Consider the following 26,320-nt stretch of genomic DNA (forward strand, 5'->3'; position numbering starts at 1 on the left):
ACAGGGAATATCTTAGCAGGATTGCAAGTATGAGGAGAAACCTATGAAAAAAACTTTTTGAAAATGCAAAACAGAAAGGGGACTGAAACAGTGTCCCCCATGGGAAGGGATGTAATCAAATACACAGCTAACACCTGTGCAATGATAGTCACTTGATAAACATTTGATGAGTGAACAGAGTCATTCATCTCAGCAAAGATAAACATTACATCTTTAACAAATAAAAAGCGAAGGAAGGGGGCTTCCCTGGTGGCGCAGTGGTTGAGAGTCCACCTGCCAATGCAGGGGACGCAGGTTCGTGCCCCGGTCCAGGAAGATCCCACATGCCACGGAGCGGCTGGGCCCGTGAGCCATGGCCGCTGAGCCTGCGCATCCGGAGCCTGTGCTCTGCAACGTGAGAGGCCCGCGACAATAAGCTTGACAGCAGTCTAGTCAAATGGTCTCAATCTTTTCTGACAACTAGAAGGCAGGAATGAGACAAGTGTGGAGAAATGCAAAAAGGCTTATGCCATTAATAAGAGGAAAATAAACTGGATAAAAATAAACATTGGTAAGGCTTTATCAGCAGTTATCTGGGAGCACACTAAATAGTAAAGCTACAACCAGCTTTTTAAAAATGCCACTAATCAAAGGATGTCACTAAGAGACAAGAATAAAAAGGGGGGAATCTTTTTTGCAGTATCATGAAATAGTGTTAACATAGAAGAATTATTACACAGTTACTTCACAATTTATTTCTAAATGTGTAAGTATAAATACAGACAGGCTGCAAATAATAATTGTAACATCAGTGATAACAAAAAGAAAATTCAACTTTAAATTTTTAAAACTATTTTTTATATTTTAAAAAGTTTTACATTTTGTGAATGCCAACTCACAAGACAAAAAATGATTTGGGGATGATGGCAGGTTAGAGTTTTATCATTTAACTACAGTACTATGAAATGATATGCAAAATGAAAGGAATCTAAGGTCCTGTCTGGAATGTAGTTCATCTTTCTGACTCTACTTAACATCAAGCTTAACACATTAAAAAAAACCCTGTGTTGGCACAGAGGATGAATTTATGCCCCAATTTGCCCATGATGTTCTAGGTTTATGCTCGCTTCCCTAGAGTCATTATAAATACCATCCCCTTTCAGTCTCCAAAGTGTCCTGGCTTGGACAGTAAGTTACATGGTCACCCAGCACAGCTACTGTCTCTCCTGTCCCCTTCACTGTGAAACACACATACTCTAGTTTGGGAAGGATGGCTTTACGTAACCAACAATGCTACCTTTGATCTAGAATTTAACTGAAAAAATGTCAAATCAAGAATTTCACTTTTCAACTGCTAATCAATTTGAACAATTTTGTTTTCTAATTGTTTTCTAATTGTTTCCTTATTGTTTTCTAATTCATAGCAATTTGACATTCTTCAACAATTCTAGGTAAGTGGAAATTTATTGAAATATTGCCAATCATTCAAAAGTTGGAAAATGCTTATTACAGGGAGATGCATATAATATGCACAAAATCTTGAACATATATTTATATGACAGTTTGAAAAGACCACAGTGAACCTTTCTCTTTTAGATAATATCCAGTGGTTTGCCGAGCAGGAAACAACTTTCAAACCCTATTTGTGCTACAGTAGGCTTATTAATAATAAATAATGACTTATCAGTAAAATGCCTGTCTAGTAATTGCATAGTAAGAAGTATAAATTTTAATTATTAAATTATTTATTATTCTGGTAATTCAATTTTAGATAGATTAAAATATTTCCTTTTCTTCATATACTGGTTCCAAGATCTACTAATCAAAATTATTTTTAATAAATGGCATACTTAAAATATAATACTGGCTTTGTTGCTATAAATTAAAATATGAAAAATATAAAGCTAGATGATTAATTATTTAATATTAAACATTTAGTTTTATATATTATAGTATTTTTATAGTAATTAATCATGTATGTGGGTAAGATGCAAAGCTTGGTATTATAGCTACATTTTATTAATTTTTCACTTTGAAAATTTTTCATAAGCTTTTAAAACAACAGTGATATATCAGAACAAACTGAAGAAACTCTCACTTGAGATTCTCTTACTCAATTTTTTTTAGCATTTTTATTTGAGATACTCTTATTCAATTTTGCTTTTGCTTATATAACTATACTTTCTACTTTTATTCTAAGATGTTCTCCCTGTTCAAAAAATTTTTGAATCCATTGGAATTTTTTAAAGTTTCTTAAGCTAACTTATCCTTTCTCCATGTTTTACATTACGCTTACATTTTAACTTTTTTTTGCAAGTAGTAATTGAATTAGTATTAAAGTAGGAACAGTACACCACGATTTAATCCTCAAGCAAATTTAATTCTACGATTTTGCAATATTAATGTAGTATTTGAATTACTTCTCCTCCCTTCACTCGCTAGAGTTGTAGGTAAATAGCAGAGCTTTTCCCAAAGGTTGCACAGAAAGCTTTCAAACATATGTTCTCTACTGATGAACATAATTAAAAGGATTAAAGGCATTAACAGTGACTGTGGAGAAAAGATGTGACTCTAGAAAACATTTTTCCTCCACTATTTTAGCAGTTTCTCTACAACTTCCCAAAGATGATGGTGAAAAGAATCTCCTGAAGTGCAATGTGGCCCTAAGCAGAGTGACTCAACATGGGAAGCTACTATAAACACAGGCTAATAGGCCTGACTCTGATCTTAAACAAAGACAGGCGTTTTTATATTTCTATCCAAGTTAAAAACAAAATCTAAACATCATTAAGAGAGATGCATGCTAAGCAATTAAAAGTATATTTAATGAAAAATTAAGGCTGCAAGTACAGCTGACCCTTGAGCAATACAGGGTTAGGGGTTCCAACCCCCCACCCCCACCCCGAGCAGTCGAAAATCCATGTACTGTTATCTCTGTCTCAAAAACAGAGGAACTGATAAATGACTCACCCAAGGTCAGGAAGCTGATACAGTTTGGATAGAATCAGGACTCAAACCCTAGTTCATTTGATTCCACATATTGTGAGCTCTGATCAAACACAAACTTTTCCCCACACTTAGTTAATTTAAAGATCTGTAAAATGGGATTGAGATTAGCAGATACCAACTACTATATAAAAACAGATAAACAACAAGGTCCTACTGTATAGCACAGGGCACTATAGTCAATATCTTGTAATAACCTAAAATGAAAAAGAATAGGAAAAAGAACATATACATGTATAACTAAATCACTTTGCTGTACAGCAGAAACTAACACAACACTGTAAATCAACTATACTTCAATAGAAAAAGAAAACAATCTGTAAAATGAAAATACAGGTACTTTATTGAAAAAAAATTTGCGTATAAGCAAACCCGCAGTTCAAACCTGTGTTGTTCAACTGTAGTTTCTCTTTACCTCTTGTGACTCATTCATTCAATCCCTCATTTATTCACATATTTGCTCACAGCCCATTTATTATCTCCCATGTCCCTCCTCACACATGAAAATATGTCACATAAAAACAACACAACTGACATTTTCTTCTAGTATATTCCAAAAATACATATGGAGCTAGAGTATGCATAGAAAGGAAACTCAGAAAGGATCAAATATTACATTTGCCTCCCTCAAAACTCTAACTGACCTCAGGAGCCATCCAAAAGGGCGTTCCTACGGATGTATTCCGACGGTGCCAGGTGCTGGTGAGCTGTGCAGACACGCCTGGAAGGAAGAGACGAGACTTACTTCTTGCATTCATTACTTAGGTAAGGAGATTCCAACTGCAATAAATTTGCTTACAAACTAATACTAAAATTCTGTTCCCTTACAGTTTGGATAGAATCAGGACTCAAACCCTAGTTCTTTTGATTCCACATATTGTGAGCTCTGATCAAACACAAACTTTACCCCACACTTAGTTAATTTAAAGATCTGTAAAATGGGATTGGGATTAGCAGATACCAACTACTATATATAAAACAGATTGAAGTTCAAGCCATTGGACTTGAACTTCACCTTAAAGTATCCTAAGTCAGGGTGTCTACATAGCCAAGATACACAATGGTCCTCCTATTTTCTACTTCTCATATCCAGACGTACCCAGGCTTAAAGCCCCATTCCAAGTTCTAGCGCCCCCTTGCTGACTTAATCGGCTCCTCGTCATACTAACCTCTGTATCTTTTGACCTTCTAGATTTTTTTGTGTGTTTGTTTGTTTTGTGGTCCGCGGGCCTCTCACTGCTGTGGCCTCTCCCGTTGCGGAGCACAGGCTCCGGACGAGCAGGCTCAGCGGCCATGGCTCACGGGCCCAGCCGCTCCGCGGCATGTGGGATCTTCCCGGACCGGGGCACGAACCCGCGTCCCCTGCATGGGCAGGTGGACTCTCAACCACTGCGCCACCAGGGAAGCCCGACCTTCTAGATTTTAAACTACTTGCCTGTATTGCATATTTTAGCACGTAGTTATGATTTGAATGGTAGGCTCTCTCCACTCCCACCTCCCTCTCTGCACTACTAAATTCTGGTGAATTTGAGAATGTTTTATATCGTGGTATGCACATAGTAGGTGACTTGTGAATGTGAATAAAATTCTTTTCCATCAGTCAACTTGGGACAAATCACACCTGACCGGAAATTTCAAATTAACTACATCTATGTAAACTAACACCACCAACAGAATCAGTTCTTTTCCTTTAGAGAATTATACACAGAAGGATTACAATGAAAAGGCATAACCAAATATTTCAATCATGCCATCTCATTAATTCCACCTGGTTAGACACAATCATAAGGGACTCAGGACAATCCAGAGCACAGTCTCCCTCCTCCCATTTCATACTCTGCTCCTCTGGCTGCACGGTGCTGCTTCCCTTGACCTGCTCTGGACTTGACGGGTTATCCCCAAGTCGTGGACTTGAACTCCCTGATGTCCCTGTTTTGAAGAGTCCCTCCCGGTGTCACATTTGTTTTAGGCTCTAGCTGTTTATCTTATCGGCCAAGTAGAACAAAGGCACTAATTGAGGTTTAAAATTGGATATATTTGATTCCCTCAAGATGATTCCTCCAAGATGATACTTTGTCATGAAATTCAAAGGCCATATTCAGCCAAAAGGGCATCTCACTGGTGGAAACATACTTGAGCAGAGGGCTAGGCAGTATGTTTTGGTTCCATATTAATTTCGTCCCTCAAGGAGCTCCTCCACTAATGTATTAATCTTGTCCTAAGTGGAATCTTCATCTACGGGCTTCACATTTTGCCTTTAAAAAAGCTTATCATTTGACAGAAAAAAATATCCTCATGAAATCAGTTTTGAAATTCAAAGGAAATTATCTAATCTGTGATTGAAGGTTCTCCCTTGAATATTTTCTAACACATGATCTGAAGAAAGGGAATAAACATTCAATGCACATTTCTCCCAAATGCATCCTCTACCTCTATCTCTACTCCAGGTATTTCACCTTTCAGAAAAATTAAGTATAAGTCTAAACATTTTATCTTGTCTTTTCCTATGAATTAAAGGGAGGAATGATTAAGCTTGACTTTTATAGTATCAGAGTACAGTAATTTATTTATATAAGTAGGAAAAGTAAATAGATTTTAAAACAAATTTAACTTAAAAGTGATTATAAATCTACTAAAATTTATTCTAAGGGCTTATAATTATTTATGAAAAAATTGAAAATTATATTTGACCCTCGGTGAACATTTTTGTTTCAATTTCATAAAGGTAGTTTAAGAATTCAAACATCATTTAAGCAAAATGTAAAGGGGGTAGAAAAAACCACAACTGAGTAAAATATCGTAAGTTTTTGGTAAGAAAGTGACACTTTATACTAATCATTTGATACATTTTTCTTCTTTCTGAAAATAAAGAAAATATGATATCACTAGAATTGGCATTTTTCAGCAAGCAGTCATGCCCTGGCGTCTGAAATTACAGATATGGATGTCAGGAAAGGATCATCCCTCCATACTCCACAGGAAATATATTGGGAAGGAGGATAAGAAGAGTGTCTTAGGGTATGGCACAGGACCCAAGATAGACCATTCAGACTTCTTGGAAATGTGAATCTTGAGCTGGAGACACTAGGGTGACTAGACTACAGTGACTAGGGTGAGTCATCCAGTGTTGAGGATCTAAGGGTTAGCCCAGGTGATGCTGCTCTGGAGGTCCAGGGATGCCAGAGCCCCTTCCTAGGAGGCTGGATTGCCCAGCTTCTCCACTCAGTGCCATTTTCCATAGCACTGCCTAAGTTGGTCAGAGTTAAGTTTCTGTTGCTTACAATCAAGGAACTCTGACTGATACAAGAACCTAATGATTTTACATATAAAGGAGCAAACTAACAAGGGTAATGGTCAATAATAATGATTTTACAAAGTCTAAGAGTTATTAGGTTTTATATTAATACGAATTAAGGATTTTTTAAAGCAAAAGTTTGGCCTCCAAACTTCTTGATCACACATTCCAAACAAGAAGAAACTTCTGAGCAAGCATACTCGATATAGATACAGACTATTTTCTACATATTTCCTAGTATAGTAATATACACATTATGAAATGTATAAAGATAATTTTAAAGGATGATACTAAAATAATAACTATTATGACTATTTCATAATAAGTTATGGATATTTCTGCACATCAATGATATCTGGGATAATGAATTACAATGCTAATGGGGTCTCACATATTTAGAGTCCTTTGGGGTCCTGCAGAAAGACTGTTTTACACCTGGCTCCTGTAAACTGAATGGAAACAAGAAAAATTCAGCCCAGAATGTGAAGAAGGAAAAACAAAAAGTCTCAAAATAAGTGAAAAAGGAAAAATGCAAGTAGGTAGAATAAGAAACCCTTGAGTCTGAGAATACTGGATAATTATCACATTAAAAACAGGACACACACCTATGAAAGAGTAACAGAGGAAGGTCTTGACCGAATGTCTGTTGAATGCTTCTGCAATGACTGTTAACTCTGAAGATCATTTTCCCAACACAACCAACTACTTCAGAACTAGAAGGCAACTTAATGGTCGTAACATCTAACGTGCTCATTTTCAGGTTAGTGAACTTTAGCTGGAGAGAAAAATGAGTTTCCTGAGGACAAATGGCACTTTTACTTAACATAAATTCCCACAAGAAAATTAGCTAAGAAGGTAGAAAAATGCAAAATTCTCTCAAGAATGACTGACTTAAATTACTTTAAAAGGCAACAGGACGGGCTTCCCTGGTGGTGCAGTGGTTAAGAATCTGCCTGCCAATACAGGGGACACGGGTTCAAGCTCTGGTCCAGGAAGATCCCACATGCCACAGAGCAACTAAGCACGTGCGCCGCAACTACTGAGCCTGCGCTCTAGAGCCTGCGAGCCACAACTACTGAGCCCGCGTGCCGCAACTACTGAAGCACGCGCGCCTGAAGCCCGTGCTCTGCAACAAGAGAAGCCACCACAATGAGAAACCTGCGCACCATAACAAAGAGTAGACCCCGCTCGCCACAACTACAGAAAGCCCGTGTGCAGCAACGAAGACCCAACAGAGCCTAAAATAAACAAATAAAATAAGTTTTTTAAATAAAATAAAATAAAATTTTAAAAATAAAGAAATATTTGTTTAAAAAAAAAGTCATCAATTGTCCCAAATATACTTAACAATGAAAGGATCCAATCCAGGACCACATGGTGTGTTTAGTTGTCATGTCTCTTTGGTCTCCTTCAATCTGGAGGAGTTCCTTAATATTTCCTTGAACTTCATGACCTTGGTATTTTTTTTAGAGTTTCAGGCTAGTTATTTTGTAGAATGTTCCCGAACTTGGATTTGTCAGATATTCCCTCAAGATTATATTTTTGGCAAGAATATCATGGAAGGGAAGTCTTCTCCTTGTATCCTATCAGGTGGTATGTGATTTCCAGTTGTCACATCAGTAGTTGTATTCACTTTGCTTACTTAAGTCTGTGTCTGCCAGGCTTCTCGCCTATAAAGTTTCTCCTTCTCTTTTGTAATTAAGTATTTTATGCAGAGCTTTTTGAGACTATCTAAATATCCTATTTTTAATCAAAACTTAACCCACTAGTTCAGCATCCATTGAAGTTTTTGGATGAATTAATTATTACTATGATGGTTGCCAAAAGATAATTTTTAAACTTTCATTATTCCTTCTATATTCATTAGTTGGCATTCTTCTATAAAGAAAAGCTTTAGCTTTTTTCCCATTCATCTATTTGTGTGTGTAAGTACGAACGTATGAATTAATGGATTTCTACTTTATTCAATGGACATCATTGTTACCATCATTATTATCATTATTTTGATGCTCAAGCTGTCCCAGATTTGGTCAGTGAGAATCACTTCAATTTGGCTTCTGTGTCCTTTTGACATTGTCTCCATCGTTCTTTGGGCAGTTCCTCACTTTTTGGCACATTAAGTTCCAGGCTTATCTTGTACAGCCTTAAAAATCAGCTTTTCTCCAAGAATGCCTGCTTACTATTAGTGGAGAATTATATTCAAAAACTGAGAGCTAGGTGTTTGATGTGCTTGCTCTTGGGGCATCAAGCTTGCAAGTTCTCTTAGTAGACATAGCCAGACAACCTGTATACACACACACACACACACACACACACACACACACACACACACACACGTATCACATTACATTTCTTTTCATATGCCTCTCTACATATTGAAAACCATGAGTTCACACTGACACCTCCAATTCCACTCCAACATCATGGGGTTCAGTTTTCTCCCTTCCACATTTGTAATTCTCATCTCTAACAGTAAGAAACCTGGCTCCCATTGTCCTCAGGATATTTCCTGATGGTATCAAGCCCCCTTTATGTAACCAACCTATTGTCTCCATTTTGACCCCTATGCAGACACACTTATCCAGCTCAGACTCTGACAACCTGACTGGGGTCACCACCATCCCCCTAGACAAATGCTCTTTGTCCCCTCCTCGGGGACTCAACGCCCCAAGCCGAGCCACCACTGCCCCTCCCCTCCCAGCGTGGACACCTTCCTCACCCCTTTCAGGTCCAAACCATTTGCTGAGCTGCACCCCGATTCCCATGCTTTCTCGGGCCCACCAAATGCCTTTTGTTCTGAATTATTCTGGAAGAAAGGAAGGAATGAAGGGAACTTCATAGTTTATAAGTTCAGGTGTGCCTGCCTCACTGGATGCTACAAAAGTGCTTTCTCGGGCCCACCAAATGCCTTTTGTTCTGAATTATTCTGGAAGAAAGGAAGGAATGAAGGGAACTTCATAGTTTATAAGTTCAGGTGTGCCTGCCTCACTGGATGCTACAAAAGTGGGTTATTAATAAATAAGTCACAACTTCTCTTTGACCTACATTATTCATTGGGGATTTGGTCTAAAATCGAGCATGTGGGTAATAAGAGACTGAAAGCCATAAAATAATCTGTCGTAAGAACGATGTCTAAATAAGTCACAAGAAGTACATTCTGTACTTTGGTATTGAAATGTTAACTATTCTATTAGAAATGAAGATCCCCAGAGAGAAATCTGTAGAAATGAGAACGGAGTACTGCCCTTTAAATTTAGTCTCTCTTTCATTTTCTATTCCAAATGCGGACTGCTTTTTCAGACGTTAGTTGACTTGCCTAAAGGGGTTTATCTCCTGGGAGGTTGTGTTATTTATTGATTGATCATACACCAGTGACTGCTAATGTATTTCATTTATAATATCTGCAAGCTCACTTGTCTTTTTATTCTCTGAGGTGGCTGGTGGTTTTCTGTAAAAGCCTAGCCCACTTAACAAGAAAACAAAAGGTCTTCTTAAAGGCTCTACTCATAACTAGCATTAGCAAACTGAATCTTACTTTTACTGTAATTAAATAGCTTGATATTTAAAGTTAATATCCAGTTGACTCTAGCAAAGGGCTATTATTTTTTTAAACAGAAAGCAGCACCTATTTGAGGAACTCAGATTTTCAATATTTAGCAACTATCAATATTTAAATGAAGTATTTATTTACTATTTATCAAGTACCTACTATTTATACAACACTGAGCTGGGGCGAGGTGACAGTATTACTTCATGATAATAGCTCAGATTTTTAAAATTATAAAGTGTCAATAATTATACTACGTAGCTCACCTGTATCATCCCATTTACTCTCCACAGTGATCAACCGTATGAGGTAGAGACTGTTTTTCATACTTGATGTCCCTGGAGATTTTAAGTGACCTTCTCAAGGTCACACAATTACATGGAAAATCCTGCCTCCCATTCACTCACTCATTCGAGAGTATTTATTGAGCACTTCCGATGTGCCAGTGCCATGCTTGGTTCCAGGGACAGAGTGACAGGCCAGACAGAGACCGAGCCATCACAAAGCTCACAGCTTAGCAGCGAAGGTAGTCAGATTAAACACATGATTACAATCAAGTGTGATAACTGTTTGGCTAAAGAAAAGACAGAGTGCATATATACAATGGAATATTACTCAGCCATTAAAAAGAATGAAATAATGTCATTTGCAGCAACATGGATGGACCTGGAGATGATCATACTAAGTGAAGTAAGTCAGACAGACAAAGACAAATATCATATGATATCGTTTATATGCGGAATCTAAAAAAACATGATACAAATGAACTTGTTTACAAAACAGAAACAGACTCACAGACTTAGAGAACAAACTTATGGTTACCAGGGGGAAGGGTAGGGGGAGGATAGTTAGGGAGTTTGGGACTGACATGCACACACTGTTATATTTAAAATAAATAATCAACAATGACCTACTGTACAGTATAAGGAACTCTGCTCAATATTCTGTAATAACCTAAATGGGAAAAGAATCTGAAAAAGAATAGATGTATGTATATGTATAACTGAATCACTTTGCTGTACACCTAAAACTAACACAACATTGTTAATCAACTGTACTCCAATATAAAATACAAATTTTTTAAAAAAGAAAGGATAGGGTGTTGGGGAAATTCTCAGCCAGGCAGACAGAAGTTAGCTGGGTGCAGGGGTGAGGGGAGGTTTCCATGCAGGGAACGCATCATGTTTGTAACCGGTCACAAAATTCAATGACATAAATCTTAGACACATAAAGAGAACTGTCATTGTGATTTCTTCATTTTGCCTCTAACTGTCATGGGCTCTCCTATGTCCCTACCCACTGGCTGGGAGAAGTAAAGCTTAGTCAGATCGAAACCATAAGTCCTTTTAGAAAGAGTTCAGTCTCTCTTGAATGAAAGTGCTTGCTCCATCTCTCAGATGGAGCCCCTCCTTCTTCTCTCCTGAAGATGGTACTGTCTGTACAGGATGAGGGATGGCTTATAAGACCTTGTGGTGGGGAGAAGAGGGAGGGTCCTCGGGTGTGGTCGGTCTCTGGTCTCTGGGGCCATGTTCCTTTGTCTGCCTGCCTGCTAGGGGCCCCCTGGCCCTCCTGAGGGGGTCTGCATCCAGTGAGCCTGTGGCCTCTTCTCACGCAGGCAGGGCTACCTGTGTAGAGCCTCCTGGCAGACGAAGGCTCAGGGTGGCTTCAGCTGGGGCTGACAATGCTCTGAGGTCTGGCTGTGACTCCTATTCAGACCTGGCTCAGGTGATCTGGGCTCTGCCCCTCGTCGCCCATCCTGAGCAGCCCCCTCTAGAAACTCCCCAGACAGATTTTCAGTTATTGGGGGGTTAACGGGAGCAGAGGGTAAGGGGTCTGGAGAAGCTCAGCTTGAGTGCTTCCTGTACCTAATCACTCTACACCTCTGCGTCAGGACGATGTGATCACACCAGTCTGGACTGGCGCAGACTCTGCAGGGACTTTGTCTGGGACTCAGAATGATGGTGGTGGGAAGAGTGAGGGTAAGAGTTCCTTTCCACCCTCGTTGTCACCTTCACTTTTTAAAAGCTCATCTCACTGTCCCGCCTCTTTCTCTGTTTCACCTTTCCACAATTACCCGAGAACTGGAAAGGGTGTCCCTCTTCTTTCTGTTCTCTCTTATGCAAAACCCTACGATGGATCCCTGGAATTTCCCTCTCCATAAGCTAAAGAGAAGATAAAGCAATTTAGACAGATCTTTCTCAAGAGATAACCCGGGTCTTGCTACACATTCCTATTTTTTAATATTACCTCAGTCATTTTCTTGCATTCCTTCTGGAACAAATCTTAACCCCACCCCCCACCCCAAACAGAGAGATGCTTCTGGCAGACTGGGGTGAAGGTCACATTCTTGGATAAGCAAGAGAAGAGCATGTTAACCAATTTCGAAGAACTTCCTCCGACACATGTGTTAAGAGCCCTGATTGAGAAAGACGGTGGTACATTTAAGAGGCTGAAAGAAGTTGACCTGGCTCACAGGTAATAGGAAGAGGCGGTCCCTGCTGTGCGCCAAGGGGCAAAAAAAAGGTGTTAATCATTCAGTGCTTTACTCTGGGCCAGCAGACAGGATCACAAGGCGCACAGCCCTCCCCAAGGAGGGCTGACAAACGACGGACAAGATATTGAGCGAGAGGGTGGCAGGGTCAGCTGAGCCAGAGCTGCGGTGTGGGGAATGGTCTGGAAGGAGAGGAATGAGACCGGCTGCAGCGGGGTTAGTAAAGTGTGGCCGCAGGAGCCCAGGTCAGAGATGATGGTGAGGACCGGGGCAGAGAGATAAAGATGGAGCCTGGGAATTTATAACAGAGACACAGCCTTGTGACGCATGGTAGATGTGGGCGGTGAAGACAGAGGAAAGCTCAAGGATAAGCTAAGATTTCTAGCTTGGGCAACAAAACAGATACCGAGGACTTTCTTCTAAGGCAAGAAACTCTTGATATGAAGCAGATCCCCGGGAATGGGTGAGATGGTGGGGTTCCATCTGAGCATTTAGAGGACTGGCAGCCATCCGAGTACAGATCTCCAGTACCCAATAATGAGCCCACTGCACATTTTATGAGGAGAGAAATCCAAATAAAAATATATTCTAAACCCCTTTACTCCCAGCTGTGGCATTCTCTGAAAATCTGATTTAAACATAAACTGAGGACCCTGATCTTCAGTTTGGCTCTGCAGCTGGTGGCTCAGTACACTGTATTCCTTATGCCCTTGAGAAGCCTCACTACGTATGAAGCCCCATCCTCGGGTTTTAATTCATATGAAAACCTTAAACCATCCTAGGTGAATCGAATCCATGTCCTCTTACCATGGAGAACAGAAATATAAGCATCCTTTCATATGCAAATAATAGCATTTTAGTATCAGACACCAGGGACACATTTAATAGGCAACTGACCCTCTTCTCTAATTGCTGCTGACAGTAAAGTCTTTAAGTTAATTAATATAAAACCAAAGCTCCTGTTTTGTCGGCTTTCTACATCATGACTACTTTCTAAAGATATCATAATAAAGGCCACTTTATTTATTATCTAGGTGTATATTTTTACTCTGGATTACTTTGGAGGGTGTCCCAGGAAGTTGCCTTTCTCAGAGCTACTGGTTTATCAAGTTCTTTTTTGTGTGTGACTGAAGAAGACGTTTACCTACATTTGTTTTAACAATTTTCATCTGGGCTCTATATACTGTAGCCACTTTTTAGAGCAAGAGAATTATGAGATCTCAAGTTAAATATTAAGTTCTCCATTTGGGTCTGTTAAGACCGGAGCCAAAATTATTGTCTGAAGAGAGTCATGGCTCTGTCCATGGAGCAGTGAAGAGTGTTTGTTGTTTTTTAGAATTTCAGGCCCAAGTTCTCATTAGCATCCTAACCCGGACAGATTGTTCAAATGCACAGCTCTGAACTCAACTAGTAACACACACTAGCTGCATCCCAGTTATTAGTCAGGACTTCATTGCCAAGCTCACTGCTGCTCCGTAGTTTTCAAATGCTCAGCTGAGGGAAAAAAATACGTGGTCGTTCGAAAGATACGCTATTCAACTGTTGCTCTGAAGTTCATTCCTGGGTGAAGACAGATCACTAAAGAGCTACATACTGGGATTAAAACAATGAATTTCTAAAGTGAGTCGATTACTTTCCCTAAGCTTCATTTTCCAAAATGCAAAATGAAGGAAGAGTCACTCATTCATTCAACTATTACTCACTAAGCTACTATTCCCAAAGTATTAGGTCTACAAAATAGAAGATGACATAGTCCCGCCTCTTAATGACCCTGTCTATCTGTGAGCCTAAGTATCTTTATCTACATAGGAAGACCAAATAGACCATCATAATCTTATGTGATAAACACAGAAATGGAGAAATATACAGGGTACAGAAGCACAAGGAGAGACACCTTACCCAGCCTGAGTGCAGGAAGGGGAGAACAACAAGGATACTGAGATGTCCTAGAATAATGCTACCCGCTCTCACGGGTGTCGTGTGTTAGTGGGGATCCAGTGAGACGGGGGAGATATCACTGTCACAACTGGAAAAGGAGGAGCCGAGGTATCAGCTACAGTGCCTCTGGCTCTGACACAGACACTCCGAATTGGCTCAGTCAATACGGAAATGTATTATCTCACATGACAGAAGGTCCAGAGATAGGGGAGGTTTCAAAGTCAGTTGATGTAGTGGCTGGACTATGTCACCAAGGACCCTCCTTCTTCCCGTCTCGCAGGGCTGCCTTTCCACTTGGGATGGAACACCTCAGGATAGAACAAGGTGGCTGCGGGCAACACAATAAGACATGGAAGGTCCCAAGTAAGAAAGAGACCATCTTTACTTGTGCTGCCCTCTTAGGAGGGAAAACATTTTCCCAGAGACATTTGAAGGTTTCCCCTCATGTCTCAAAATCCTGGGTTTGGGCACCTGCCCATCGGGAAAGCAATCAGTAGTAAGGGCCGTGGGCTTTACCATTTAGACTTCGTGTGATTACGTGGAGCCCGTCTATTTCAGAGGATCAACCACACATACTGCTGCAGGAGCGTTACAGGCACACGATGGCTGACTTGAAAGAAGTCACTCTTCCTTCTGGGAATCTCTCATTTGCCAAATTTTTTAAAATCTCTGCAACTTTCCTACCTCAATGAGATACTGGTTTTTTCTCTTTTGATGCCTACAAAGCAAGGCTGACGGAAAACGATCAAATCACGTCACACGAGTCATTCTGCGGCCCAAATCCATGCATTTCAAACAAAACTTACCAAAATCTACGAGTTTAACTCCGCCTTCGATGGTTAATAGGATGTTATTTCCTTTTATATCACGGTGGATAGTCTTGTTGTTATGTAAATGCTGAAGTCCCTAGAAGTGGGAAATAAATACATAGTGACTTTTAGAGAAAGCATCAAAAACACATTTTTCAGATGGATGCATTTATACAAAATCAATAGGAAACACACCACACGTTAAAATTAACAAAGGTTCTTAAATGTTTCACACTGAGTTAGTCAAATCAAAGTATATCATTTCCACTTTGGACTATATAAAAATTCAAAAAAACCAGTGCATACCCCTTAGCCCTTAGCAAATAGTTTATTTAAAATGTGCTGATCTCAACATAAGAAAACATTCTATACACTCATTTGAAATAATGGCTCTTAAAGGTATAAATAAATAAACAATGGCAAATAAAAACCTGACTATTAGTAAAAATACACATTATCTACCTTTACCATAATCTCAGAAATATACCTAGGAGATCAAAACTCAGGTTTCTGTTGACACAAGGAGGGTAGATCTCTAATGGAAAAAAGGAATTAGTTATGCTAAACATTTCACATTTTGCATCTTACTCTTGCATCGATAAATACTAATGCAGTGATGTTTTGCTAAAAATAGGATCCTCACTTTTTATTTAACTGGAACTGCCTCCTAATTAATGCGCGAACAATTTAAACCGCCTTACCAACAGCGCTTCACGTAAAATATAGGCAATTATGGGCTCACTCATTCTTTTGCCCTTCTTCAGAAATCCTTTCACAAGATCTGTCACTGATCCTCCGTTGCACAGCTATAAAAGAATATTTCAAGATAGATAATAAAATGATATGCCATTTTAAGTACTTGCTATAAAAGGTTTTCTCAAAACGTTTTACAAACTGTTCTAATTTTTTGTTTCAAACAATTATTCCCATCATCTTTACGGTTTCATAAATGAAATGAAGATATAAACTTGTACTAGTGTACAATTAATTACTGGAACACAGTTTCCATTTGAATTAATTTTTAGAAGAGAATCTGGAGAAGCACTGGGCTTGGCTTTTAAATTTAAGGAAAAGAATTATGATTCTATAAATCAGTCTCAAATTTTAAGATCTAGGGCTTAAAGGCATTCTTGATTCCTGATAGTTTAATTAACAGTGCAACGTGACCTCAATCCATGGCTATATACTGTTTCATATGCGCAATAATTTAAAAACATACCTCCCTTCTGGTAAAACTTCAGAGTGTGCTGAAGTAAGGGTTACAAATACTATTTTCGAAAACTGTTTTAAGTGTCATGTTCCCTAGCTTCCTCCCTCCACACCTCCCAAGAGTAGAGGCAAACAAGAGGGAAGGGCATGGTAGGGGAATTTTTCACATCCAGGTTTCTCTGAAGTTAGGTAACATGAAGTCCCACAGTAAACTTTCAAACGGGCTGTGCATTCTCAGAAGAGACAAACACTGACATTAGCAGTGGAACATGAGAGGGGAGATAACTAGGTAAATGGTCCCAACAAAGCTTTGACCCCGTGATCCCCTAATGTCTGATCCATTAGCGTTTGCTGTCAGCTCTGTCTCTCCCCCCAGGGCTCTGGTCCATGGTCTCCTTGCCCTTACCCTGAACTGTGGGGCCTCCTCTGACACCTCAGTGCCTGCAAACTAAGAGCCTGGCATTTCCCTGACTCTACTGACCTAAATGGAGGTAGAAAACAAAGGTGAGAGGAAGTGTATTCCTGACGCCCTCATCTAAAATACTGAACACATTTTCTCTCAAACTTTTTTCTAACACAGTGATTAGATTTTACTGGATGCCTTAACACTTCTGATACATTATAGATTCGATAATAACAGCTGTGTTGGGCACATTTTTTAAGCTAGCACATTTCTAATCCATTTACATGCATTACCTGTGTATCTCACCACTCTGTGAAATAGGAATTATTAGCATCTCCATACTAAGGATTGGGAAAGTGAGGCACAAAATGCTAAGGTAACTTGGAAAAGATCACACAGTAGTGACAGAGCTAAGACCTCAGCTTGGACAGCCTGACTTTAGAGTCCAGTCTTACATTTAATCATGACATGTCATGATCCCCCACAAGGAGGTCTGGGCTGGCTGGTCCATCTAGCCATCGTGTGTAATATTGTTTTTGTAAGTGTGTTTAAAATCTAAACACGAAGTCACAAATGAACACTTAGATGCAACTCCTTTTGTAACTGGTGTCTTTCTACATGCAAAGAAAACTTTCATCTTCTACAGGAATCTGTGCAGCCCTAGCACTCCCAAACCAGCATTTTCTTCTGCAGAAAAGGGAGCACCTTTTAACTGGATAAGAAGCAGAGTGTGCTGTCCTGACAGCAGAATACAGGGTCACATTGCCTCCTCTGTGGCCCAGCAAGATTAGTTCACAAAATTATTCAAAATTGACTGAAAAGAGGGTTTCCCTGGTGGCGCAGTGGTTAAGAATCTGCCTGCCAATGCAGGGGACACGGGTTCGAGCCCTGGTCTGGGAAGATCCCACATGCCACGGGGCAACTAAGCCCGTGAGCCACAACTACTGAGCCTGCGCGTCTGGAGCCTGTGCTCCACAACGGGAGAGGCCGCGACAGTGAGAGGCCCACGCACCGCGATGAAGAGTGGCCCCCGCTTGCCGCAACTGGAGAAAGCCCTCACACAGAAACGAAGACCCAACACAGCCAAAAAAATTAATTAATTAATTTTTTAAAAATTGACTGAAAAGAAATTGAGTCCTTTAAATTGCAGAGCACTTATTTAAAAGAACCAAGTTTTAGGACCAGTTTTTAAATTTCCAAAATTCATTGCAGGGTGACTGAATGGCTTTTCCTATGTCTCCAAAGTGTGGCCTCTTTGCTGCATCTTCTGTGATTGACTATTATGTTAATTCAAGAGTAAACAGCTAGGATCTTACAGGGAGAATAAAGGAGCCATAAAGAAATGTGCAGGACGAGGTCTCCCTGGTGGCGCAGTGGTTGAGAGTCCACCTGTCAATGCCAGAGGACATGGGTTCGAGCCGTGGTCCGGGAAGATCCCACATGCTGCAGAGCAACTGGGCCTGTGCGCCACAACTACTGAGCCTGCACTCTAGAGCCCGCGAGCCACAACTACTGAGCCCTCGTGCCTAGAGCCTGTGCTCTGCAACAAGAGAAGGCACTGCAATGAGAAGCCCGCGCACTGCAACAAAGAGTAGCCCCTGCTCACCGCAACAAAGAGCAGCCCCTGCTCACCGCAACTAGAGAAAGCCCATGTACAGCAACGAAGACCCAACGCAGCCAAAAATAAATAAATAAATAAATAAATAAATAAAATTTATTTTTAAAAAAAGAAATGTGCAGGAAATAAAATAAAAATTGAAAAAAGAACTAATGTGATCATAGAGTTTGCACTAAGAAGTTCAAATACCACTTTCTGGTATCAATATTTCTTTGACATAGTTATTTTCCCTAACTAGTAAAGTTGAGAATACAGGATTCTTTGTGATATACACTTTAGTTTTTTTTTAAAGTAAGGTATGTTGAGGCATAATTTACATACAATAAAATTCACCCAATTTAGCATACAATTCTGAGTATTGACAAACACATTAGTCATGTAACCACAACCACAGTCAAGATATAGAACAACTCCATCACACAAAAATCTACCCTCCTGTCTCTTTGTAGTCAAACCTCTTCCCCAGTCCCTGGCAAGCACTAATCTCTTTTCTGCCCCTATGATTTTGTCTTCGCAGGAATGTCATGCGGATTGAGTCATAAGGTGTGTAGCCCATTAAGTCTAGCTCCTTTGATTTGGCACAATGAATCTGAGATTCACCTTTGTTGCTGTACATTCCTTCTTTAATGCTATTTTAATGTTAGTCATTCCTTCTTTAATGCTGAGTATTCCACTGAATAGATAAACCACTGTTTGTTTATCCATTCATTAATTGAAAGACTTTTGAGTTGTTTGCAGTTTTTGGCAATTATGAGGAAAACCACTGTAAACATTTGCATAATAGGCTTTTCCATGAATATGGTTTTCATTGCTGTTGGGAATTGTTGGGTCCTATCAGTCACATGTATGACCTTCTAGGTATTTGCTAAACTATTTCCCGAAGTAGCTGTACCATTCTGCATTCCCACTAGCAGTGAACGAGAGTTCCAGTTGCTCCACATCCTCGTCAGCAGTTGACACTGTGACTTTTTAAAAAGCCATTCTAAATGGATCTCATGTGATTTTGATTTGAGTTTGTCTAATGACTAATTTCATTGACCATCTTTTCATGTATGTATTTGCTATCCATTTACTTTCTTTGGTGAAGTGTTCAAATTTTTGGTTCACTTTTAATTTTTTTTTATTATTGAGTTTTGAGAGTTCTTTATGTATGTTGGATACAAGTCCTTTCTCCCAGTTTGTGGCTTGACCTTTTATTTTAAGTGTCTTTTGAAAAGCAGAAGTTCTAAATTTATCATGTTAAAAATTTTACGGAAAGTGTTTTTTATGTCATATCAAGAAAATGTTTGCCTAACCCAAGGTCAAAAAATTTTTCTTCTATAATTCCTTCAGGAAGTTTTATAGTTTTAGGTTCCACATACAGGTAGGTCTATAATCCATTTTCAGTTAATTTTTGTACATGTGTTAGGTATGGATTATATATGGATGCCCAATTATTACAGAACACTTTTCTATTATTCAAAGGTACCCAGAAAACAGAAATATGACTCTGAATTGGGTTTAAAACCTAGTTACTAACACAAGGAATAGGGTAATCTTAAATGTATACTGTTAAGTGAAAGAAGGCAATTTGAAAATACTACATACTGTATGATTCCAACCATATGACATTCTGGAAAAGGCAAGACAATGGATCCTGTAAAAAGATCAATGATGAACAGGGTTCAGGGAAGAGAAAGGGAAGAATGACCAGATGGAGCACAGAGGGATTTTTAGGGCAGTGAAACAAGTCCATATGATATTGTAATGGTGGATACAGGTAATTATTTATTTGTCAAAATCCATAAAAAGTATACCACCAAGAGTGAACCCTAATGTAAACTGTGGACCTTGGATGGTGCTGATGTGTCAATGTAGGTTCACCAATTGTAACAAATGCACCACTCTGGTAAGAAATGTAGATAATGGGGGAGTCTATGCATGTGTGAGGGCAGAGGACATATGAGAAATCTCTGTACCTCCCTCTCAATTTTTCTGTGACTCTAAAACTATGCTAAAAAATAAAGTCTTTAAAATATCTGTAAAATGTACAACACAGAGAATTAACCCTAATGTAAACTATGGACTTTAGTTAACAATAATGTATCATTATTGTCTCATCACCTGTAACAAATGTACCATACCAATGCAAGATGTTAATAACAGGGAAAACTTGGTGAGGGGCATTTATGGAAACTCTCTGAACTTTCCACTCATTTTTTCCATAAACCTAAACCTGTTCAAAAAAATAAAATCTATTCATTTTTTAAAATCTAGCTGCTAACGTCAAGAATATTTGAAAAGGTCCTAAACTAATAATGAAGGAGCAAAGAAAATTACTCCAAGTTATGTCAGACCCCTTACAGGGTCTTCTTAGAAACTAATTATTCTACTATTTGGCTGCTGCCTAAGCAGGAATAGTGGTTTAATTTTCAGAATGGAAAGGGGTCTTTTGAATGAAACTTCAAGAAGAGGTAGATTAAAACGAAAAAGAAATTATTAAACAGACCATAGGGACCAAATGTCAATAAACCACAAGTTAACTTGTGGTTGACCTCTTCCTAAAGATGCCCAAGATGAGATATCACCACGAATATTCTATATCCTCGTTTAGAATTAGCAACATTTCAAATATGCTCTAGGATGAAATTTACTTTTGTTCAATTAGCATAAAATGCCTTTCATACATGAATAAAGTGAAAAACAATTAACTTTAGTACGTTTGTTTTTAAATGAATGTGAAGGATTAAAATATATTAAAGGAAATGCAAATGTTGAATTAAGCAACAGATCATAAAAAATGAAAATGACCATTATGTTTCCATTTAAAAAGAACTGCACCCAGAGGAATGAATTGCATCATATTAACCCTATGCAATTCTTAAATCACCAAGATAGGTTAAAAGGGGGATTTGTAATAGGGGACCAGAAAACCCTTAAGTGTAGCTTCGCAGCACAATGCTACAACAGGGCCTTAACGTTCTTTCACTGAACAAAATTGAAGCATAATTTTCTTAAGCCAGAGCTACACTAATGAAAGGACAGAGCAACAGTGAGAATGAATCCTCTCCCTAGGCTGCAGTCAAACATGAAAAAAAACCCAATAACCTAAATCAAAAGGGATGATATTCTCTGAACAGATCATTACAACTCACTTCCAAAGACAGCTTTTATAAGTTTTCAAAATGTATTCTGTCTTCACTGTTAGGAGAGATACGAGATTTTTACTCGAATTTCTGGAAAAGGACTACTGACTTCTGCAGTTGGCATTTCTGACTTTTGCTGTTTTTCATTGTTTTTTGTTTATTCTAAGAATGCTCTAAGACGCTTCGCTTAGTCTGACCATATCCCATGTGAGGCCACAAAAGCAGAAACTCATTTTCTAACACTCATTCTAGTTTTTACTTTGCTCATTTTATAAAAGCGTTTGAGTCGTTTTATAGAAACCAATTTTTAGCAAACACCTACACGTGAAGTTTTTGGTAACTGTGAGTGTAATGTTATAAGACACGGCTGTATTGCTTGCAGAGTAACTGCACCATTTCACACTGCCGAAGTAATGTGTAAAAGTTCGATTTGCTCCACAATCTCACCAATACTGGGTATTATAAGTCTTTTAAATTTTAGTCATGTTAGTGGGTGTGTACTATAGCTTCATTGTGGTTTTAATTTGAATTTCCCCCCAAAAGAAAGATATTAAACATATTATATATATGCTTTTGCAAGGAGTCCAAACTTTTTTTGCACACTTCATAAGAAATTGGGTAGATGCACTTTGTTAGGTGAAATTTCCATCTATTCCTAGAGTGCTGAGATGATCACAAATGGGTGTTGAATTTTGACACTTTTTATTGATTTTTTTCTCTTTGATTCCATTAATACAGTGAATTATGATGCAATAAATTTTAATGTTTAACAAACTTATTTTAATGTTTTAATAAAATTGCATTCCTGGGATCAATCCCATTCAGTCATAACATATTAACATTTTTATATATTACTGGATTCAATTTGTTAATATTCTGAGAAAGATTTTTTCCAAATGTGTTCATGTGAAATGTCAGAATATATTTTCTTTTCTTGTAATATCTTTGTCTTCTTTCGTCAGTATAATGTTGCCCTCATAAATGAGTCAACAAGACTGATTATTTCTTTCTTAAAGATTTCATAGGATTCATTTTTTTCCCCAGAATGACAGTGTGAAGAACTCTGTGGACTCATTCCCCAGTATAACTGGTGAAAATTATAAAAATAAACAATGAGTTAAAGTCTTTGGAAATTGTAAGGGTGTACAGCAAATGAAGTAACATTTAAGAACACAACTAATATTTGTAGTATTTAATTTTGTCCTCTATAGGCTTATTAACTGTACTTTTTCATTTTATTTTTAGTGGTTGCTTTAGCGTTTACAATATGCATCTTTAACTTAACACAGTATGCCTTAAAATAATATTATACCACTTCATAAGTAATGTAAGACCCTTAAGACTGTACATTTCCATTTTTCCTCTCCTGTCCCTTTGCTATTGTTGTTATACATTTTAATTCTGCATGTAATGACCCCACAAACCATAATTATAATTATGGTTTCAAACAGTGATTTTTTTCTTTTAAAGATACTAAAAAATATAACATACAAAGTTTCTTATTTATCTTTATATTTACCATGGATAATATTCTTCATTTCTTTTTGCAGGTCTGAGTTTTTATATGAAGTCATTTTCCTTCAGCCTGAAAACTTTATTCCACATTTTTATGGTGCAGGTCTCTGACGGTAAATTCTTTTCCTTTGATGAAAACATCTGTCTTTATTTTGCCTTCATTAATGAATAACATTTTCACTGTATACAGATTTCTCAGTTGAAAGGCTTTCAATGTTTTAAATATACCATTCCACTGCACTGGAGGACAGATGAGTGACCACGCTTCTCTCTGACCCCTACATGTCCTCTTGGTGCTTTTGTAATGGTCTCTTCATTATTAGTGTTTAGCACCTTGTTTGTGACATATCTTAGTGTGGTTTTCTTTGTTTATCCTACAAGAGGGATTTTGAGCTTCTTAGATCTGTGACTTTTTAGTGTTTACCAAATTCAGAAAAATTGCAGCCATCATTTATTTAAATACTGTATCTCTGCCCCCCCACCCCGCCCCTGTACTGCTCTTGGACTGAAATTACACACAGTTTAGAATACTAGATAATGTCCCAAAAGTCGCAGGGGTCTTTCTCCCTTTTTTGTCTGTCTGTGCTCAGTTTAGACAGCTTCTATTTTCCGGTCTTCAAATTCACTGATCTTTTCTTCCACATGTCTAAGCTGCTGTTAAACTCAATACTATATATTTTTCACTACAGATATTGTACTTTTCTATTCTAGAAGCTCCATTCAACTCTTTTCTATAGTTTTCATTTCTTTCAACATTATGTTCATGTTTTCCTTTTGAAATCCTTGAACGCTGTGATAATAGCTGTTTTAAAGTCTATCTGCTAATTCCATTATCCTGGTTATTCCTGGGTCTGATTCTTTTGACTGATTTTTATTCTGATAATGGGTCACCTTTTCCTGCTTCTTTACATATCTAATAATTTTTTATTAAATGATGGACATGACTAATTTTACATTTGAATGTTCAGATCTTGTTGTCTTCCCTTAATGAATGTTGAATTTTGTTCTGTCAGGCAGTTAATCTACTTGTGGACCAACCTGAACATTTCAAGCCCTGTTTTTGAACTTCTTATGGGAGGCCAAGGGAAGTTCTTATTCTAGGGTGAGTCTAGCCCTTCCTTTAACACATAACCCTTCTGGAGGGTCTCTACTAAGCGTCTCAGGGGTTCAACAAAGATTCCCCAATTTGGCTGATCAGAACTCAAGCATCTCTCAACCCTGCACGAACTCCAGCAGTTGTTCAGATTACTGCTTTTCAGTAATTCTTACCCTAATAATTGTTCTTTGCCCAACTGCCTGAAATCTTGCCCTATACATTTCCAGCTTGGTTTTCAGTAAAAGACTCAAGGGAACCCCTATGCAGATTTCTGGAGCGTCTTTCCTGCTTAACTCTCCCTTCTTTGAAAATTCCAGCCACTTCTGCCTTCCCAATCTTTTCAGTTCAGCAAGATAGCTGTGATCTCCTTGGAATGTCCTCCTTCTGCCCGTGGTCTGGAAACTGCCTCCAAGATTGAAGATGGGATAATTGTAGTGTTCCTCTTGTTTATTTCCTTTTCTCAATGTCACAGTCTTAAGCTGTCTCTTTCCCAGTGTTTGAAAATTGTTGTGTTTTTAAAAATATATTTTATGCCGTTTTCTAGTTATTTATGGTACAGCCACGCAATGATGCAAGTTACTGTCATGGCCAGAGCAGAAGTCCCAGATTACTTCTATGCACGCTGAAATCTGAGAAGCTCTGGCAGTGTTTTCCAAACTTTCCTTTGATAAGAATCACCTTGGTACTTGTTTAAAAAACGAGTTTCCTAAAACTCATTCTTGGAGTTTCTGCTTCAGTGGGTTTGAGATGGGGATGATCCTTATCAGAGTATCTGGAATATATATTAAAGAACAAAGGTACCACAAGTGTCCTGCTTTTTTTTTTTTCAGGTGGAGGCTTAAAATATTACCTACTCAGCTAGGCCTTCTTTCACCTCTCTTTTCGTAAAGGGTCTTCTTTTTCATTCTTTATTAGCACCCCATTTATATTCTTCATAGTATCAATAACAATGTGTAATTATTTAATTTGTCTATTTAGTTTTAAATCGTCTTTCTGCACCATTAGACTCTAAGCCCCAGGATGACAGTTTGTCTTGTTCTCCACTGAATGCCCAGAACCTACCAAAATGCCTGGCCCAAAGTAATAGATAATATTTATGGAATTAATAAATGACTGGATGAATAAACTTTAGTCCTAGACACTTATGCATGCACGCACGTGCACACGCACACACACACACACACACACACACACACACACAATGACAGAGGCCATCTTTTCACAGCCACTATGGCTGAGGACATACTAGACAAATAGACTCTGAGACAGAAGACTGTATCCCTCAAGTACTTAAAGTGCTGCTGTCCAGCCAACCAAGAAAGGGTAAATTACAATTTTGCCCTTCGAGCTCATCAGTAGAAAATGCTTAATACCAGACTGATTTAACTCAATTTTGACTCTGTTTTTTAGTCTCCCGATTTAGTGATAATCAGATGCAGAAACCTAGCGACCTCCCCCGAGCCCCGCCTACATCCAGCCCCTGATCCTCCACAGGAGATGCTAGGAATTAACGGAAACACTAAGCAAAAGAGGTATGTACATTTTACAAAGCAGGTCAGTCTAGAGATATGATAGCAATAAGCAAAAATTAATATAAGTCTGGTATTTCAAAATGAAGCATAAGTAAAAAAAAAAAAATACATCAGTTCTCCCTTTATGCTGACATCATTAGGAAAACCTAGAATACTAAGTAACAATAAAAATTCCCAGAGACATTTTGCAAAAAAAATCAGTTCCCACAAAAGAAAACTTTCTGCCCCTTCTCTTCTTAGGTAGTTTCATTACAAATGTGTAACTGGAATTTCAGAGAGCTAGCAACTAGTGCTCTTCTCTATGTCCTGAAAATGAATATACAGAGAATTTAGAAGGAAATAGTTCCTAAACAGAGGCCTGTATATCATTAATGCTCAAAAATGTATAGTGTAACAAAATGAAAGAAAAAAAACAGGAAGAAGAAAAATTGTATCAAACTGAAAGCAGTAATTCAAAAATCACAACTAAATAACAGAAAAAACAGACTCTCCAGTAAAATCTGAGCAAGTAATCCCCTTCTTAGAATTTCAATTCTGGATCGAAATATAAATAAAATGATTTTTCAAGATGAAAAACTGCTGGGCAGGAGTTTGTCTAAGCTGGTATGGCGCCCCCGGCACATGCCAGGATGATAACGAGGGATATTACTGATGGCTCAGCCCCTCCAGGACACACCTTCTTTATGTAGATTCACATCAGAAGTCTAGCACTGTTAGCATGACTCTCTGGGTAACACCACAGCCCCTCTTTGGCCAT

General features: G+C 38.4%; 1 protein-coding gene across 1 annotated transcript in view; it reads right to left on the reverse strand.

The window, feature by feature from the left end:
- MYO3A (myosin IIIA) overlaps positions 1–26,320 on the reverse strand; it is a 172,237-nt gene that overhangs the window by 138,940 nt on the left and 6,977 nt on the right. The window contains exons 3-5 of the mRNA XM_033407896.2: positions 15,767–15,871; positions 15,063–15,162; positions 3,630–3,706 (exon numbers count right to left, since the gene is read on the reverse strand). Of these exons, the coding sequence (XP_033263787.2) occupies positions 3,630–3,706; positions 15,063–15,162; positions 15,767–15,871 (282 nt within the window). The remainder of the gene's footprint in view (positions 1–3,629; positions 3,707–15,062; positions 15,163–15,766; positions 15,872–26,320) is intronic.

Source organism: Orcinus orca, chromosome 2, assembly GCF_937001465.1.
Source record: "Orcinus orca chromosome 2, mOrcOrc1.1, whole genome shotgun sequence".
Classification (NCBI taxonomy): Eukaryota; Metazoa; Chordata; class Mammalia; order Artiodactyla; family Delphinidae; genus Orcinus; species Orcinus orca.